At 41.6% G+C, this 16,566-nt stretch overlaps 2 protein-coding genes across 2 annotated transcripts in view; one reads left to right on the top strand and one right to left on the bottom strand.

The window, feature by feature from the left end:
• pgm2 (phosphoglucomutase 2) overlaps positions 1-2,818 on the bottom strand; it is a 161,248-nt gene extending 158,430 nt beyond the window's left edge. The window contains exon 1 of the mRNA XM_062982222.1: positions 2,618-2,818. The gene's annotated coding sequence lies outside the window, so the exon portion shown is untranslated. The remainder of the gene's footprint in view (positions 1-2,617) is intronic.
• Positions 2,819-2,934: 116 nt separating this feature from the next.
• The window catches only part of rell1 (RELT like 1), a 40,859-nt gene continuing 27,227 nt past the window's right edge, over positions 2,935-16,566 (top strand). Inside the window, exon 1 of the mRNA XM_003226251.4 lies at positions 2,935-3,135. Within this exon, the coding sequence (XP_003226299.1) occupies positions 3,036-3,135 (100 nt within the window). The 5' untranslated portion in view covers positions 2,935-3,035. The remainder of the gene's footprint in view (positions 3,136-16,566) is intronic.

The raw sequence follows: 16,566 nt of genomic DNA, 5'->3' as shown, positions 1-16,566 counted from the left end.
ATTATACCGTAATATTATTAGTAATATTACCTTTACCTATATAATATATAATTAATATTATTATATTATACAATATTATTTTATTGTATCATTATTATTAGCCGCCCTAAGTCCCCTATTGGGTGTCCCTGTGGTTTATTCCTTTGTCTCTCTCACCCGAGTTTTTATCTCTGTGTTCATGCGGCCCGCCCTTATTTTTTACTGTTTCTTTGATTTCTTGTTGTAATGTATATTATTATCTATTGTATTGTTTTAATTGTGTTATGATATGTTGTTTTTATATTTTATTATATTGTATTGCTCTGGGCATGGCCCCATGTAAGCCGCCCCGAGTCCCCGTTAGGGAGATGGTGGCGGGGTATAAATAAAGTTTTATTATTATTATTATTATTATTATTATTATTATTATTATTATAGAAGGGTGGGGTAGAAATACTGAAGTAAATAAATATTATATTGTATTACATTATAATATTATTATCAATATTATATGTATACACAATCTATATATATAAAAGAGTGATGGCATCAGGGCAGTGGACAAAACAACAAAAGTACAGGCCCCGCAACCTCGAAATTTGACAACACAACCCATCATCCATGCCTCCAGGTTGATACAACAAAAAGAAAAGAAAAATAAAGTCTTAATTAGAGGGAGAGCAATAATTTTTTTTATCCAATTGCTGCCAGTTTAGAGGGCTAATCTCTGCCCACTTGGTTGCCTAGCAACCAGCCAAGGGACAGCCAGGCTTCAGTTAGGGGACAGGCTGATTTAGGCCTCACTTAGGCTTCTTCCACAGATTATCTGATTTAAACTGGATTATATGGCAGTGTAGACTCAAGGCCCTTCTACACAGCTCTATAACCCATTTATAATCTTACATTATCTGCTTTGCACTGGATTATCTTGACTCCACACTGCCATATAATCCACTTCAGTGTGCATTTTATACAGCTGTGAAGAAGGGGCCTCATATAATCCAGTTCTAAGCAGATAATTTAAGATTATCAATATACAGTAGAGTCTCACTTATCCAACATAAACAGGCCGGCAGGATAAGTGAATATGTTGGATAATAAGAAGGGATTCAGGAAAAGCCGATTAAACATCAAATTAGGTAATCGTTTTACAAATTAAGCACCAAAACATCATGTTATACAACAAATTTGACAGAAAAAGTAGTTCCATGCGCAGTAATGCTATGTAGTAATTACAGTAGAGTCTCACTTATCCAACACTCGCTTATCCAATGTTCTGGATTATCCAATGCATTTTTGTAGTCAATGTTTTCAATATATTGTAATATTTTGGTGCTAAATTCATAAATACAGTAATTACTACATAGCATTACTGTGTATTGAACTACTTTTTCTGCCAAATCTGTTGTCTAAGATGATATTTTGGTGCTTCATTTGTAAAATCATAACCTAATTTGATGTTTAATAGGCTTATCCTTAATGCCTCCTTATTATCCAACATATTCGCTTATCCAATATTCTGCCAGCCTGTTTATGTTGGATAAGTGAGACTCTACTGTACTGTATTTACAAATTTACCACTACAATATCACAATGAATTTAAAACACTGACTACAAAAACATTGATTATGAAAAGGCAGACTGCGTTGGATAATCCAGAACATTATATACGTGAATGTTGGATAAGTGAGATTCTACTTTAATATGAAATAATTACTGGGATAGAATAATGCAGAACAATATAATCTCTAAAACCAGGACAGTAAATAAACAGGGGAATTCCACACAGGAAACAATCAGGGCCAGCTAACACCTCCCAACAAAGTATTCCCATCATCAAAGTCTGGCAAATCCTCTGTTTTCTCAGGGCCACAGACAGTAGAAGCACATAAAATATCGCAAACAACACCACTCTGAAAACAAGGGAATTCCAGACAGGAAAGAATCAGGGCCAGCTAACACCTCCCAACAAAAAATTCACTCAGGGAGGAAGCAGCCAGGCTTTAAAGCTGCAAGGCCATTACATCCTAATCATTTTTCCTAATTGCAGCATTCATACTTGCCTCCAACAGACAAAAAAAACCAATCAGAAATATTGTATATTCACAACCTTTAGGAAATAATATCCCCTGATGGCGCAGCGTGTTAAAGCGCTGAGCTGCTGAACTTCTGGACCGAAAGTCTGCAGGTTTGAATTGGGGGAGTGGAGAGCCCCCACTGTTAGCCCCAGCTTCTGCCAACCCAGAAGTTTAAAAACATGCAAATGTGAGTGCATCAATAGGTACTGCTCTGGCGGGAAGGTAACGCCGCTCTATGCAGTCATCCCACATGACCTTGGAGGAGTCTATGGACAATGCTGGCTCTTCGGCTTAGAAATGGAGATGAGCACCAACACTCTGAGTCAGACATGACTGGACTTAATGTCAGGGGAAAACGTTTACCCTTTACCTTAACTACCACCAGTTCCTCAATACTTTATTTCCCATACCACCATATTTTGCCACAGCAACGCGTGGCCGGGCACAGCTAGTACATTATATTATTACCATATCATTCATTTACAATATTACATTTACAATATTGGTAAATGAAAGAACAAGACAATATTTAAAAATAAAAATAATTTTAACCAACATACTGTAAACTTATCAGGATTTCAGTGGGAAGTGTGGGCCTGCTTCTGGCCAATGAGAGAATCAAGTAGGATTGTTGTTGTTGTGCCTTCAAGATATTTCAGACTTTGGGCGAGCCTACGTCTAAAACTGAGGACGGGGGCCAGGTAAATGGCCTTGGATGGCCGCATCCGGCCCCCGGGCCTTAGTTTGGGGACCCCTGCTCCAGCTGGTACTTCTTCTCAGTGAAGTTTACCTCAGACTGCGCATGCTCAGTTGGAGAGTGGCGGAGAGAGAGAGAAAGAGGGAGGGAGGGGCGGGGCTTGGACGGGAGGGGGCGGGGCGTGTGCGCACCGCGCCCAACCGAGGCTGAGGAGAAGGCGGCGCGTGGCACCAGAGGCGCGGGGTCTCGAGAGCGGCGCGCGGTCTCCTCTTCGGCCAGCCATGGCTCCGCGCGGACTGGCCCCGACGCCCGCCTCACGCTTTCCCTCCCTCTCCGTGGCGACACCTGAGGCGGCCGGCAAGCTCTTCTCCTCCGAAAGCGGTGGGTGTCTGGAGGACGTGGGCTTTGGGGTGAGGGGGCTCTTAAAGCTTCCCGGCGCCTTTCCAACTTTCCCGCGTCCCTTGGCTGCCTCTTCCTGCTTGACGTTTTCTTTCTCGAGGCGGGGCCAGCCTTGCTTGCCAAGTGGCGTTCTCTCTTCAGTCTTTTCACCGCATAGGGGTTGGCACTCTCCCCTCTTTCTCTCTGTGTTTTCTTTCAAATGCCAGTCCTATTTCTGCCTGCCCTTCCGTTTTGTGTTTACTTCCCAGTTCGGGTAAGATGCTTCAAAACTCCTCAAAGAGCTGGGCGTGTTGTGGTTTCTCTTTCTGGATAAGTTTACTGCAGTTCGAGCTTCACTCCAGAAGCTGTTTTGAATGAAAGCCTCCCATGTCAAGTGCACTTTGAAGCAAGTCTAAAGGGCATCCTGTCTTCATTTTTTTCTCCTCAGTGGTTCTCAACCTGTGGGTCCCCAGGTTATTTGGCCTATAGCTGCCAGAAATCCCAGGCAGTTTATCAGCTGTTAGGATTTCTGGGGGTTGAAAGCCAAAACATCTGGGGATCCACAGGTTGAGAACTACTGTCTTAAGTGATCTACACCAAGTGGTTCCCAACTTTTTTGACCAGGGACCACTTTGACCAGAGCCTTCGGTGGCACAGCGGGTTAAACCACTGAGCTGCTGAACTTGCTGACCGAAAGGTCAGCGGTTCGAATCTGAGGAGTGGGGTGAGCTCCTGCTGTTAGCCACAGCTTCTGCCAACCTCGCAGTTCAAAAATATGCAAATGGGAGTAGATCAATAGGAACTGCTCCGATAGAAAGGTTATGGCACTCCGTGCAGTCATGCTGGCCACATGACCTTGGAGGTGTATATAAACAACCCCGGCTCTTCGGCTCAGAAATGTAGATGAACACCAACTGCCAGAGTCTGACATGACTAGACTTAATGTCAGGGGAACACCTTTACCTTTACCTATCACGTTGACCAGGGACCATTCTCCAACATTAATACCAAAAGGTTAACAAATCGGTTTTTGGTCAAGTTTAGATTCAGGTTGGTTATTTGGGGTGCTGATTCAGAAAACTGCATTGGATAGACAACATCAGCTCTAGTTTCAGATACAGAACGTATGCTATCCAGTAGTCGCCATCTGCTTGCCCACAGAAAACCATATTTAATAATCTAGAGCTGATGTGGTCTATCCAATGCAATTTTCTGAATCAGCATCCCAAATAACCATAGGAACAGGCCTAAAAATGAAGACACCAAGAACATTCTTTTGGTTGGGCTGTGTTATTATCTGTGGATTTTGTTAAGCTCATGTTACAAAAAGAAGGGAAGGGGGCTGAGGTTGAAAAAAATACAAAAGCGGAGCACGAAACCCAAGAAACCCCCTAACGGCTTTAATAATAGTAGTAGTAGTAGTAGTAGTAGTAAAAAACGAAAGATTTATACGATCTGAAGAGAAACCAGAGCTCTCAACCATAACTTACAACTATCTGCATGTACCACCACAAGATCACATCCTTTCCTCTACAAATCTCACCACTACATAGATCCTCAAAAATCCAAATCCCCCTCTTTCCTCTCCCCCCCACTTCCCTTCTCTCCTATTAATACCCCCATACATATATTTGGTTTTCTTGTTTCCCCCTCCTTTTTTCTAACTACCTTCTCTTCCATTCCCCCCTTCCCCCACGATCTCTCGATTTTAAATTGTACTAAATAATCATCAATAAATAATAGTAGTAGTAGTAGTAGTAGTAATAATAATAAAAACTTTGGGGGACTAAACAGTGCCTAAACTAAAACTAAGGTAAACTAAACTGGGTGCAGTGCCTAAAGCCCTTGGCCTGCACTTAAACACAATCGGCAGTGACAAAATTACCATCTGTCAGCTGCAAAAGACCACTCTTCTTGGATCTGCACACATTATTCGCCAATACATCACACAGTCCTTAGACACTAGGGAAGTCTCCGACGTGTGATCCAATACAACAGCCAGCATAGTGATCTTGTTTGCTGTGTACTAATGTTGTGAATCAAATAATAATTACTTTGGGGGACTAAACAGGGTCTTACAAAGGGCTGTTTCCCAGTATAAGTCTTGTGTTTGGCAATGGGAGCTAACAATAATAATTACTTCGGGGGACTCTTTTCTGCTTTAAACTGGATTATACGAGTCTCCACTGTCAGATAATCTGGGATAAACATAAAATCTGGGATTAGATCCTGGGATATAGGGCCTGTCTGGAAGGATCCAAACTGCATTATTTGGCAGTGTAGATCCAGCCCCACTCTCAGATTCAGAAAACCCTGTGATTGGGTTGCTCTCAGTCAGAAATGACTGGAAAGGCACACAGCAGTGACAACTAGGAATGAGATTTCTATAGGTTTGGCTTCCAGACAGAAAAGAAAAGACTAAGGTCCCATTTTCTCTCTCCACTTCCATTTGTCTCTTCATACTTCTTGAGCAGCCATTAATTCTCTTCTCTCCCCCCCCCTCCCCCGTCCCCGATGCAATCACTTGGCAGTCATCTCTGTTAATGCAGGCATATTGCCATTCTTAGTGTTACATATTCTCAGAATTTCTTGCTAAACACTGCCAAATCACATTTTATAACACTTCTATATGGAAGGCACTTATTTGTAGGAACCCCCGGTGGCTGACCTTTTGGTTCGAATCCGGATAGCGGGATGAGCTCCCATCTGTCAGCTCCAGCTTCCCATGCAGGGACATGAGAGAAGCCTCCCATAGGATGGTAAAATATCCGGGTGTCTCCTGGAGAACGTCTTTGCAGACGGCCAATTCTCACACCAGGAGCAATTTGCAGTTTCTCAAGTCGCTCCTGATACGAAAAAAAGTTTTTGTGAAATTCTAATATGCAGATTGTCTGATGGGTTTCATTTAATGATAACTGCATATGTGTGTGTGTGTATTCACACACACATGCGCGCGCACACACACATACAAACAGTCTCCAAGTTATAGATAAGATTGACCCTGTGTTTTGTTCAGAAGCTGAATTGTATGTAAGTCAGAGAAGGTCCATTTTTAAAGTGTAACTCCAGTTTCAAAATCCATTTATCACAGAGACAGAAAGTGAGGTGAAATTTTCTGAACAGGGGCACTGACAGCAAAACAAACACCACATGGTGCTAACCCTTCCCTATGGTTTCCAGAGCTAGAGCTTTGGCTAGCATAGAGAAGGATTAACACTCCTGTGGTGTTTGTTTTGCTGTCATTGCCCCTGTTCAGAGGATTTCACCTCACTTGCTGTCCCTATGATAATTGGATTTTGAAAATTTTGGCTTGTTGTGGAAACAAGGATTGATGATAAAGCTTCAGTGGAGTCACCTTTTCCTCATGAGAACTCTTTCAGGAGTGAATTCCCCATCCCAGGGGTAGATTTCTCTCCTTTCCTGTTGTCTCACCCCGTTCTTGGGAAGATATGCTTTGATTGTTTTTTTAAAAATAGCTGTGGGATTGTGTGTTGCAAAATCAGAAAAGTAGCAAGTAGGTCGTTACTGTGCAGTTTGTAATTTGATTGTTTATATTGCCTGTTTAAACACTTTCTTAATTATATCTCTTGTGGCACTCTTGGGGGGGGCTATTCCCCATAACAAATAGGAATGCATATCAAGAATGGCTAATATTAGTATATTTCATTTATGATTTTTTTATATATATCTTGGTGCATGGAGGTGTAACCCTGATAAATGGGTTGAGGATGGTGATAGTGATAGCAGTTGTTTTGTCATTGCAGATAATCTGAAATAATAAAAGATTGTTAATATGCGTCTTTTATAAAGCCAATCGTTTTCTCTTGCCTCATTTTTGCAAATTATAGAAGGCAGTTGGAGGATTTTTAACTGCAGTATTTTGTCACTCCTTCCTCTTAACAACAGCAGGTCACAGAAGGTGCTGCTTCTCTCTGGAGTTCATTGACCTTTGTTTGAAATTCAACCTGCCCCCCCCCCCCCCCCCCCCCACAATTTTAGTTTTTCTGGATGAGATATTTTAGTTCAGTTTCTTATGGTAAATTCAGTCCATTCTGTGAACCTGAATTCACTAAAATAGCATTTTCCCCTAAGACACAGCAGTTGTTGTTGAAAAGAAGAAATCTGGCCTTGAAATAGTTGTTTTAAAACCCAGTTACTATTAAATTGTCCCATGGGTAGATGTCCGTTTTTTAGTAATTGCCTTGCTTTTCCTCAGGTATTTTAAAGAGTTCCGTTCTGTACACTTACTTTGAAGTAAGTGCAGGTTGAGCAATGATACTTTGAGTCTCTTTTAAAAGAGAAAAAGTTGGATGTAGATAACTATATGGGTATTAATACAGGGTGTTTGAAAAAGAACTCCCTAGTTTCCATTTAAATACCCTGTATATAGAATTCTGAAATCCTTCAAAATTCAACACTCCACATGTATGGCTAATATAGTGACACTTTTGGTTTCTGATGATTCAGTGTACACAAACTTTGTTTTATACACAAAGTTATTAAAATATGTATAATTTTTTTTCAGGCTATAAGGTGTAAATGAAACTTAAATGGATAGACATTAAGGGCTTGCTTTCATGCTGTTTTGTGGGAGTTTGTGGTCTGGCTGCTGCAGTTTGAAGATAGCTTCAAACTGCATTAAATTGTTAGTGTAGATTGGGTCAGAGTGTGCTTCTTTACAACTTATTCTTTGTATATCCTCACTTTGCTTTGATTTCTCAGGCCCAAACCCAGGTAAAGGAGTGCACTAAGGCTCATAAAGATGTCTTATGTAACAAAATTAGAAAAAAACATTCTGTTCCTGGTTTGAAAGTGTTATTTCCTGTTTAATTGTGTGGTACTTACTTTAAAAATAGTTGTTATACTCTAAAAACTTCATTTTTGTGGTTGTCACAAATTATGTTGAATTGAGTTGGTTCTCGCAGAAGCAGAGGAAGCAGGAGGACATTTTTGCTCCCTGGCTTCAGGTAGGATTTGGCTAAGATTTGGCTAAGATTTTAAACTGAGTTTGGGCTTGGCTCCTGTGGTCAAAGTCTAACTGTTGTGTGACTGTTGTGTTGAAAGAGAGCCAGGTACTTAAGTTGATTGACAGCAGGCATTGTCCCCTGTTAATTGAGTTTCTGGGAAAGCTTTATTTGCCAGTGTGAGTTTCTGCACCTTTACTAACTATCCTTTGCAGTACATACAGGAAACAAAGCAACATAAACAAATACACAAAGACGTGGTTTGTTGCAGTCTGCACATAAAGTGCGTGCATATTACTTAACTGTACAAAGATCCCACTTGGCCACCACGCTCACCAAGAGATGCAACAAAAGCAAAACATTCCCATCACATGCACCAGCTGTGGCATGTTCCGCTTTTTCACACAAAAACTAGACAACTACATCTGCTCCAAATGCAAACAGATGACTCTGATGGAGCAGAGGATCCAACAGCTCGAGCACCGTATTAAGACCCTTAAGGACATTCAGGCACTCGAGCTCTTCTTGGACACTGCACAACACGCTGCTGTAGATCAGCAGCCTGCATCACACCAACACCACCAAGACCATGATCAGGAACCTTATGGGGAGATCAACTCAAAGGTAGACAACCCTCAGGCTTGGAAGGAGGTCACCCATAGAAGGAGACGCAGGACCAGGCAGCCTCCGCAGAACTCCTCTGCTCAGCTGCATTTACACAACAGATTTGAAATTCTTACATCATTAACATACAATCAGGAAACACATCTTGTGGAGGACCACAGTTTCTTAGATACCACTCAGTGGACCATCCTGGATCAATGCGCAGGGGATAGCCCTGACAGGGACAGTGCATCACCACAGTCACACTTATGTAATCATGCAAATGCTCCACCCCCAATCATAGACCAGGAGCAACAGGAACATCCTTGGGAGAGTAATGGGCTCTCGGATGTATCTCAATGGATTGTCATTGATGAATGCACTGGGGATGTTGAGGAGGAGGACAACACTTTACACCTACATGATTCACTTCAACAGGAACACTCTTCAGGGGACATACACACTGTCTTGCACAAAAGGGACCCTGTCAATCCTCAAAGGAAACAGGTCTTGGTAGTAGGTGACTCCCTCCTTAGAGGAACGGAAGCCATCATTTCCAGACCGGATGGGATGGCTCGAGAAACATGCTGCCTCCCGGGGGCAAAAATACACCATATCACTCAGAGGCTCAGCAGGCTCCTAAAGCCCCATCACCCTCCCCACCTTATGTTGATTCATGTAGGTACCAATGACACCGCTAGGCATACTTTTCAAAAGATCACAAATGATTTTCGAGCTCTGGGAACAAAGCTAAAACTGTATAATGTACATGTGATCTTTTCATCCCTCCTCCCCGTTGTAGGACATGGCTCTACAAGGGCCGGAAAAATAGTACAGGTCAATAACTGGCTCAGAAAATGGTGTCAAGAGGAGCATTTTGGCTTCCTTGACCATGGTCTACTCTTCCAAGAGGATGGACTACTGGCAAGCGATGGGGTGCATCTCACACAAGTAGGAAAACATCTTTTTGCACACAGACTCACAAACCTCATCAGGCGCACTTTAAACTAAATCCACTGGGGGAGGGGAACAACAGCCTGGCGAACACTATATTACCCACGACCACAGGGAACCGCCGTAAGGCTAAACGGAGGGCTGCACAAACACAGCAAGGACCAAGTACAGAGAGCACAATAATCCCAAATAAACAGTTCGAGGGGAGGTCACAGGGGCTTACATGTCTTTACACTAATGCTCAGAGCATGGGAAATAAGCAAGACGAACTCCAACTCCTAGCACAGCACCACACATACGATGTCATAGGCATCACTGAAACCTGGTGGGATGACTCCCATCACTGGAATTTAACCATTGAGGGCTATAACCTCTTTCACATAAATAGAACAAAGGGGAGAGGAGGGGGAGTAGCTTTATATGTCAAAAACAGTTACGTTACAGAAGAAATGCAAGACTGTAATCCGGGAAACCAGCTTGAAAGCATCTGGATAAGAATCAAGGGAAGCGGGACTCAAAAAGATCTTGTCGTGGGTGTCTACTACAGACCTCCGAGTCAGGATGAAGGACTTGATGAAGCCTTCTGTCAACAGCTGACCAAACAGGCACAAAGAAGAGATATAGTAGTCATGGGCGATTTCAATTATCCCGATATCTGCTGGAAAACAAACTCAGCCAAGAGTACAAAGTCCAACAAATTCCTCACTTGCCTTGCAGATAATTTTATGGTCCAGAAGGTAGAAGAGGCAACAAGGGGATCAGCAACTCTTGATCTAATCTTAACAAATGTGGAAGACCTGATCAATACAGTTGAAGTGGTTGGATCCTTAGGGGCAAGTGACCATGTGCTCCTGCAGTTTGCAATACAAAGGAATGCTGAAACTAAGACAAGTCAAACACGCATTCTGGACTTTAAGAGAGCTGACTTCCAAAAAATGAAGGAATTACTGAGCGGCATTCCATGGACGCCGATATTAAAAAACAAGGGAGTTAAGGATGGATGGGAGTTTTTCAAAAGTGAAATACTCAAGGCGCAAATGCAAACAGTGCCAACAAAGAAGAAAAATAAGACAAGTGCAAAGAAGCCAGAATGGATGTCCAAAGAACTTCTAACTGAGCTAAAGCTCAAAAGTGACATGCACAAGAAGTGGAAAAGGGGAGAAATCACCAAAGAAGAATTCAAACGTATAGCCAACTCCTGTAGGGAAAAGGTTCGCAAGGCTAAAGCGCAAAATGAGCTCAGGCTTGCCAGGGACATAAAAAACAACAAAAAAGGTTTTTTTGCTTATGTTGGTAGAAAAAGGAAGAAAAAGGAGGCGATAGGGCCACTGCAAGGAGTAGATGGGGTGATGGTGACAGGGGATAGGGAAAAGGCAGAACTGCTTAATGCCTTCTTTGCCTCGGTCTTCTCACAAAAAGAAAGCCATCTTCAACCTCAGCAACATGGAATGGACGAAGGATTGGGGGAAATCCAACCCCAAATAGGGAAACAAGTTGTCCAGGAACACCTGGCCGCTCTAAACGAATTCAAGTCCCCAGGGCCAGATCAGCTACATCCAAGAGTATTGAAGGAACTAGCGGAAGTTATTTCAGAACCACTGGCAATCATCTTCGAGAGTTCTTGGAGAACAGGAGAAGTCCCAGCAGATTGGAGGAGGGCGAATGTGGTCCCTATCTTCAAGAAGGGAAAAAAGAACGACCCAAACAATTACCGTCCGGTCAGCCTCACATCAATACCAGGCAAGATTCTGGAAAAGATCATTAAGGAAGTGGTCTGCAAACACTTAGAAACAAATGCGGTCATTGCTAATAGTCAACACGGATTTACCAAAAACAAGTCATGCCAGACTAATCTGATCTCTTTTTTCGATAGAGTTACGAGTTGGGTCGATACAGGGAATGCCGTGGATGTAGCATATCTAGATTTCAGTAAGGCCTTCGACAAAGTCCCCCACGACCTTCTGGCAAACAAACTAGTAAAATGTGGGCTAGACAAAACTACGGTTAGGTGGATCTGTAATTGGCTAAGTGAACGAACCCAAAGGGTGCTCACCAATGCGTCGTCTTCATCATGGAAAGAAGTGACAAGTGGAGTGCCGCAGGGCTCCGTCCTGGGCCCGGTTCTGTTCAACATCTTTATTAACGACTTAGACGAAGGGTTAGAAGGCACGATCATCAAGTTTGCAGATGACACCAAACTCGGAGGGATAGCTAACACTCCAGAAGACAGGAGCAGAATTCAAAACGATCTTGACAGACTAGAGAGATGGGCCGAAACTAACAAAATGAAGTTCAACAGGGACAAATGCAAGATACTTCACTTCGGCAGAAAAAATGGAAATCAAAGATACAGAATGGGGGACGCCTGGCTTGACAGCAGTGTGTGCGAAAAAGATCTTGGAGTCCTCGTGGACAACAAGTTAAACATGAGCCTACAATGTGATGCGGCAGCTAAAAAAGCCAATGGGATTTTGGCCTGCATCAATAGGGGAATAACGTCTAGATCCAGGGAAGTCATGCTCCCCCTCTATTCTGCCTTGGTCAGACCACACCTGGAATACTGTGTCCAGTTTTGGGCACCGCAGATGAAGGGAGATGCTGACAAGCTGGAAAGCGTCCAGAGGAGGGCAACTAAAATGATTAAGGGTCTGGAGAACAAGCCCTATGAGGAGAGGCTTAAAGAGCTGGGCATGTTTAGCCTGCAGAAGAGAAGGCTGAGAGGAGACATGATAGCCATGTACAAATATGTGAGGGGAAGTCATAGGGAGGAGGGAGCAAGCTTATTTTCTGCTGCCCTGCAGACTAGGACACGGAACAATGGCTTCAAACTACAGGAAAGGAGATTCCACCTGAACATCAGGAAGAACTTCCTCACTGTGAGGGCTGTTCAGCAGTGGAACTCTCTCCCCCGGGCCGTGGTGGAGGCTCCTTCTTTGGAGGCTTTTAAGCAGAGGCTGGATGGCCATCTGTCGGGGGTGCTTTGAATGCGATTTCCTGCTTCTTAGCGGGGGGTTGGACTAGATGGCCCTTGAGGTCTCTTCCAACTCTACTATTCTATGATTCTATGATTCTATGAGATATTCATTGAAAAACTATAGCAAAAATGTCCTTCAGTATGTCCTGCAAAAACAAAGTTTTTGCAGTTTAATAAACCTTTTCTATGTTTTTATGGTAGAATCAATTAGGAAATGACATTTGTAGTCCAGAAACAAAAAAGTGTTACATAGTGTTATCTTCATCTTTATTATCTTGTGACACAACTGAGTCATATAATTTTGCCACAGGCTTCTTTCTATGATCCCTCTCCTAAGCCTAAAGATACTGCTTGCTGGTTGCTTAATTGCTGTGTTTTACGTATAGAGTATTTGAAATTCAGTTCAACGACATTTTTGAGAAATACTCAGTATCAATAACATTAAAAAAAACTGTATTGCAATAAACCACAAAAAGTAAAATTAGCTCTAAATGGAAACTTGACACTTAAGCAGATATTATTTCCTTTAAATTAAAATCAAACAATGGTACTTATTTCTTGGATTCTGCTTCAAGTTTTCATAAAATTATGAGTGTAAATTGTCCCTCCATTGTAAGTTTCACTGTTTTTCTCCCTACGCTACATTTAGATCTAATATTTCATGGAGAAGAGTTCAGATGGATGCACATATTTTAACATGAAGCTGTGTCTTTAAATTGGGGAGGTTTCAAATGTGATTTTGCAATTTGAGTTCATGCAGTAATAGAAAAATTCAGTCACTGCTTGCTTTTGCTGAACTTACTGCTCTTAAAAACTGTGGTCTTGGCTAGTCACTCTGCTTATGGCAACGGACTGTATAGAGCAGGGGTCCCCAAACTAAGGCCCGGGGGCCAGATGCGGCCCTCCAAGGTCATTAACCTGGCCCCCGCCCTCAGTTTTAGACATAGACTTGCCCAAAGTCTGAAATGACTTGAAGGCACACAACAACAACAATCCTACTTGACTATCTTATTGGTCAAAAGCAGGCCCACACCCCATTGAAATCCTGATAGGTTTATGTTGGTTAAAATTGTTTTTATTTTTAAATATTGTAATTGTTCATTTACTAATATTGTGCAATGGTAATAATATAATATATTGTGTATACATATAATGTGGCGCAGGCGGGAGAGCAAGCCAGCTGCAATTAACTGCAATGAATAATTCTGACCAGGAGGTCATGAGTTCGAGGCCCGCTCGGAGCCTATGTTTGTTTGTCTTTGTTCTATGTTAAAAGGCATTGAATGTTTGCCTATATGTGTAATGTGATCCACCCTGAGTCCCCTTCGGGGTGAGAAGGGCGGAATATAAATGCTGTAAATAAATAAATAAATAAATAAATAAATAAATAATATTATAATGTAATACAATATAATAATAATACAATATAATAATATTAATTATATATTATTACTAAAAATATTACAGTATAGTGGTATAGTACAATACAGTAATATATAATGCTAATATTGTGCTATGCTGATAATATAATATATTGTATGTACATACAACTTGTACGCCGCTCTGAGAGAGGGTGGGGTATAAATGTAGTAAATAAATAATTGTTGTTGTTGGGGGGGGGGGGGGGGTTGCACTACAAATAAGATGTGCAGTGTGCATAGGAATTTGTTCATTTTTTTAAAAATGATAATTCGGCCCCGCAATAGTCTGAGGGACCATGAACCGGCCCTCCACTTTAAAAGTTTGAGGACCCCTGGTATAGAGTAATGTTTCTGTTTGTGACTCAGTGTGGGAAGGTTGATCAACTGTTGTGCCACTTTTCCCCGTATTTTCTTTTGTGTTCCTCTCCTAGTCAGGCATTACATTTGTGACTTTAATTATAAATTCTTTTCATTCTCTGATACATTTAACTTCTCCAAAAATGCTCTACTATTTCAGTAGTACTGCATGTTTAGATACACTTTTATTTTGCTCATTTTAAGTAAAAAGAGGATCAAGATGTTCAATACAGTAGAGTCCAAGTGATTATTCTATCTCATGTCAGTAGAATTGCCCTGCTTTTTAGGAACCAAAACATAAACATTATTAGTCTCTGTGTAGCTTTGCATGGCATATTCAAATGGAAATTAGAGTTGCATAGTATTTAACTTTTCTGCTAGTTGAGGAGCTTGATCTCAGTTTTGTCCTTTCTTGTGAAGTCTAAAAGATAAAGTTATAAATTTATTGGAGTCAGTTTAAAAGGTGACAAGGTTTTTTTTTTGCCTTTTTTGCTTTTTAATAATGTTTAGTTAAGTGTATAAGTGACATACAGAATGTAAAAAAAAATCAAATATACATAATACAGATACGTTATTCCACCAAACTCACTCACCCACTCCACCCACCTGTGAAAAAGTGACAAAGAGTTTTCAAACTCATCAGAACTTCATCCAGTTCACTTATGACTTTGGAACAACTCACCTTGCCCAGCTTAAATTTCAACAGGTCCTAATAAAGGTACTATCTAGTCAAGGACTCCTTATCGTACTTTCCAGACATCTCCAGTGGTATCCATCAAGTCCTTTGCTCATCCATTTTAAAGAACTATAAATATAAACAAATTGGGAAACTGGAGACCAAAGCATCTAGCTTGCAACTTCTTGCCATCTTGTCTTTTTTTTTTAGTCCAATGTGAGCCTGGTGTTATTAATAGGGAGTAAGGATGTCAGGTGCTTGGCTTCATGTTATGCCAGGAAACATACCAAAACTCACAAAACCCAAAGAGGATTTGTTGTTGATAATCTTGGAAGAGAAGCTGCAAGGTATCCAAGAGCTTAGTGAGAAGGCTGCAAGATGCCCATGCAATAGTAGGATGAGCAGGGATGAGTGCAGTCAGGAACGAAGATGTGTGTACACATGTATAATGAATGAATGGGCCACGTGATTGTGAGGCTTTACTTGTGGAGTGCGTATTTGTAGGAGAAAGACAAGCTTCTAACTGATCTGGGGGTAGTGTGTATGTGCCTGAGGGTGGTCAAAAGAAAGCCACTGATGGAGATCCTTCTAGGGCAGGGGTGTCAAACTCATTTTTATCACATCAGCCTCATGTTGCTTTTTTGTAATTTTTTTTTTCATGTCAGGAGCGACTTGAGAAACTGCAAGTCGCTTCTGGAGTGAGAGAATTGGCCATCTGCAAGGACGTTGCCCAGGTGACTCCCGGATGTTTTTGATGTTTTTACCATCCTTGTGGGAGGCTTCTCTCATGTCCCCTTATGAGCTGGAGCTGATAGAGGGAGCTCATACACACTCTCCCTGGGTTGGATTTGAACCTGGCAGTCTTCAGGTCAGCAACCCAACCTTAAAGTCACAAGGCTTTAACCCACTATGCCATCGGGGGCTGTAATTATAAGACTACATAAATGCAAATAAGTTGCCATAACATTGAAAGCCTCGCAGTCCATATAAAATGATGTGGAGGGCAGGATTCAGCCCACAGGCCTTGCATTTGACACAAGTGTTCTAGGGGAATGTATGTATGATGGAGGAAAGTACTTTTAATGGTGAAATAGAATTAGCTTTCTCTGAAATGTATAGTCTATTGGAAAGATACATTAGATTGAGTGGAATCATGTAGGGTCAAGCTTCATGTTTTCCTTGTACTCAGGTTTATGAACAGTTATGAAATATATGAAGGTAAGTTGCCACCCAGTAATCTAATACATGAATTATTTGTCAGTAGTTAAATAATTAATATTAAGTTGGCAGAATTCAGTTATTGTACTGTGCATGTAGAATGCCCCACCCAGAAGTTTGCTTGAAGTGGAGTCTGATGTCCTTAGGGTATTAGATTTGGATATTTATTTACTCCTGCCTTCTGACAGGCATCTGGTTGACTTCACTATGTTACCTTGTATTGGTGGCTTCTTGTTTTTCTTGCGGTTTTAAAATATTGGACACTTT

The sequence above is a fragment of the Anolis carolinensis genome, chromosome 5 (genome assembly GCF_035594765.1).
Source record: "Anolis carolinensis isolate JA03-04 chromosome 5, rAnoCar3.1.pri, whole genome shotgun sequence".
Taxonomy (NCBI): Eukaryota; Metazoa; Chordata; class Lepidosauria; order Squamata; family Dactyloidae; genus Anolis; species Anolis carolinensis.
This window is presented reverse-complemented; position numbering and strand designations above follow the sequence as displayed.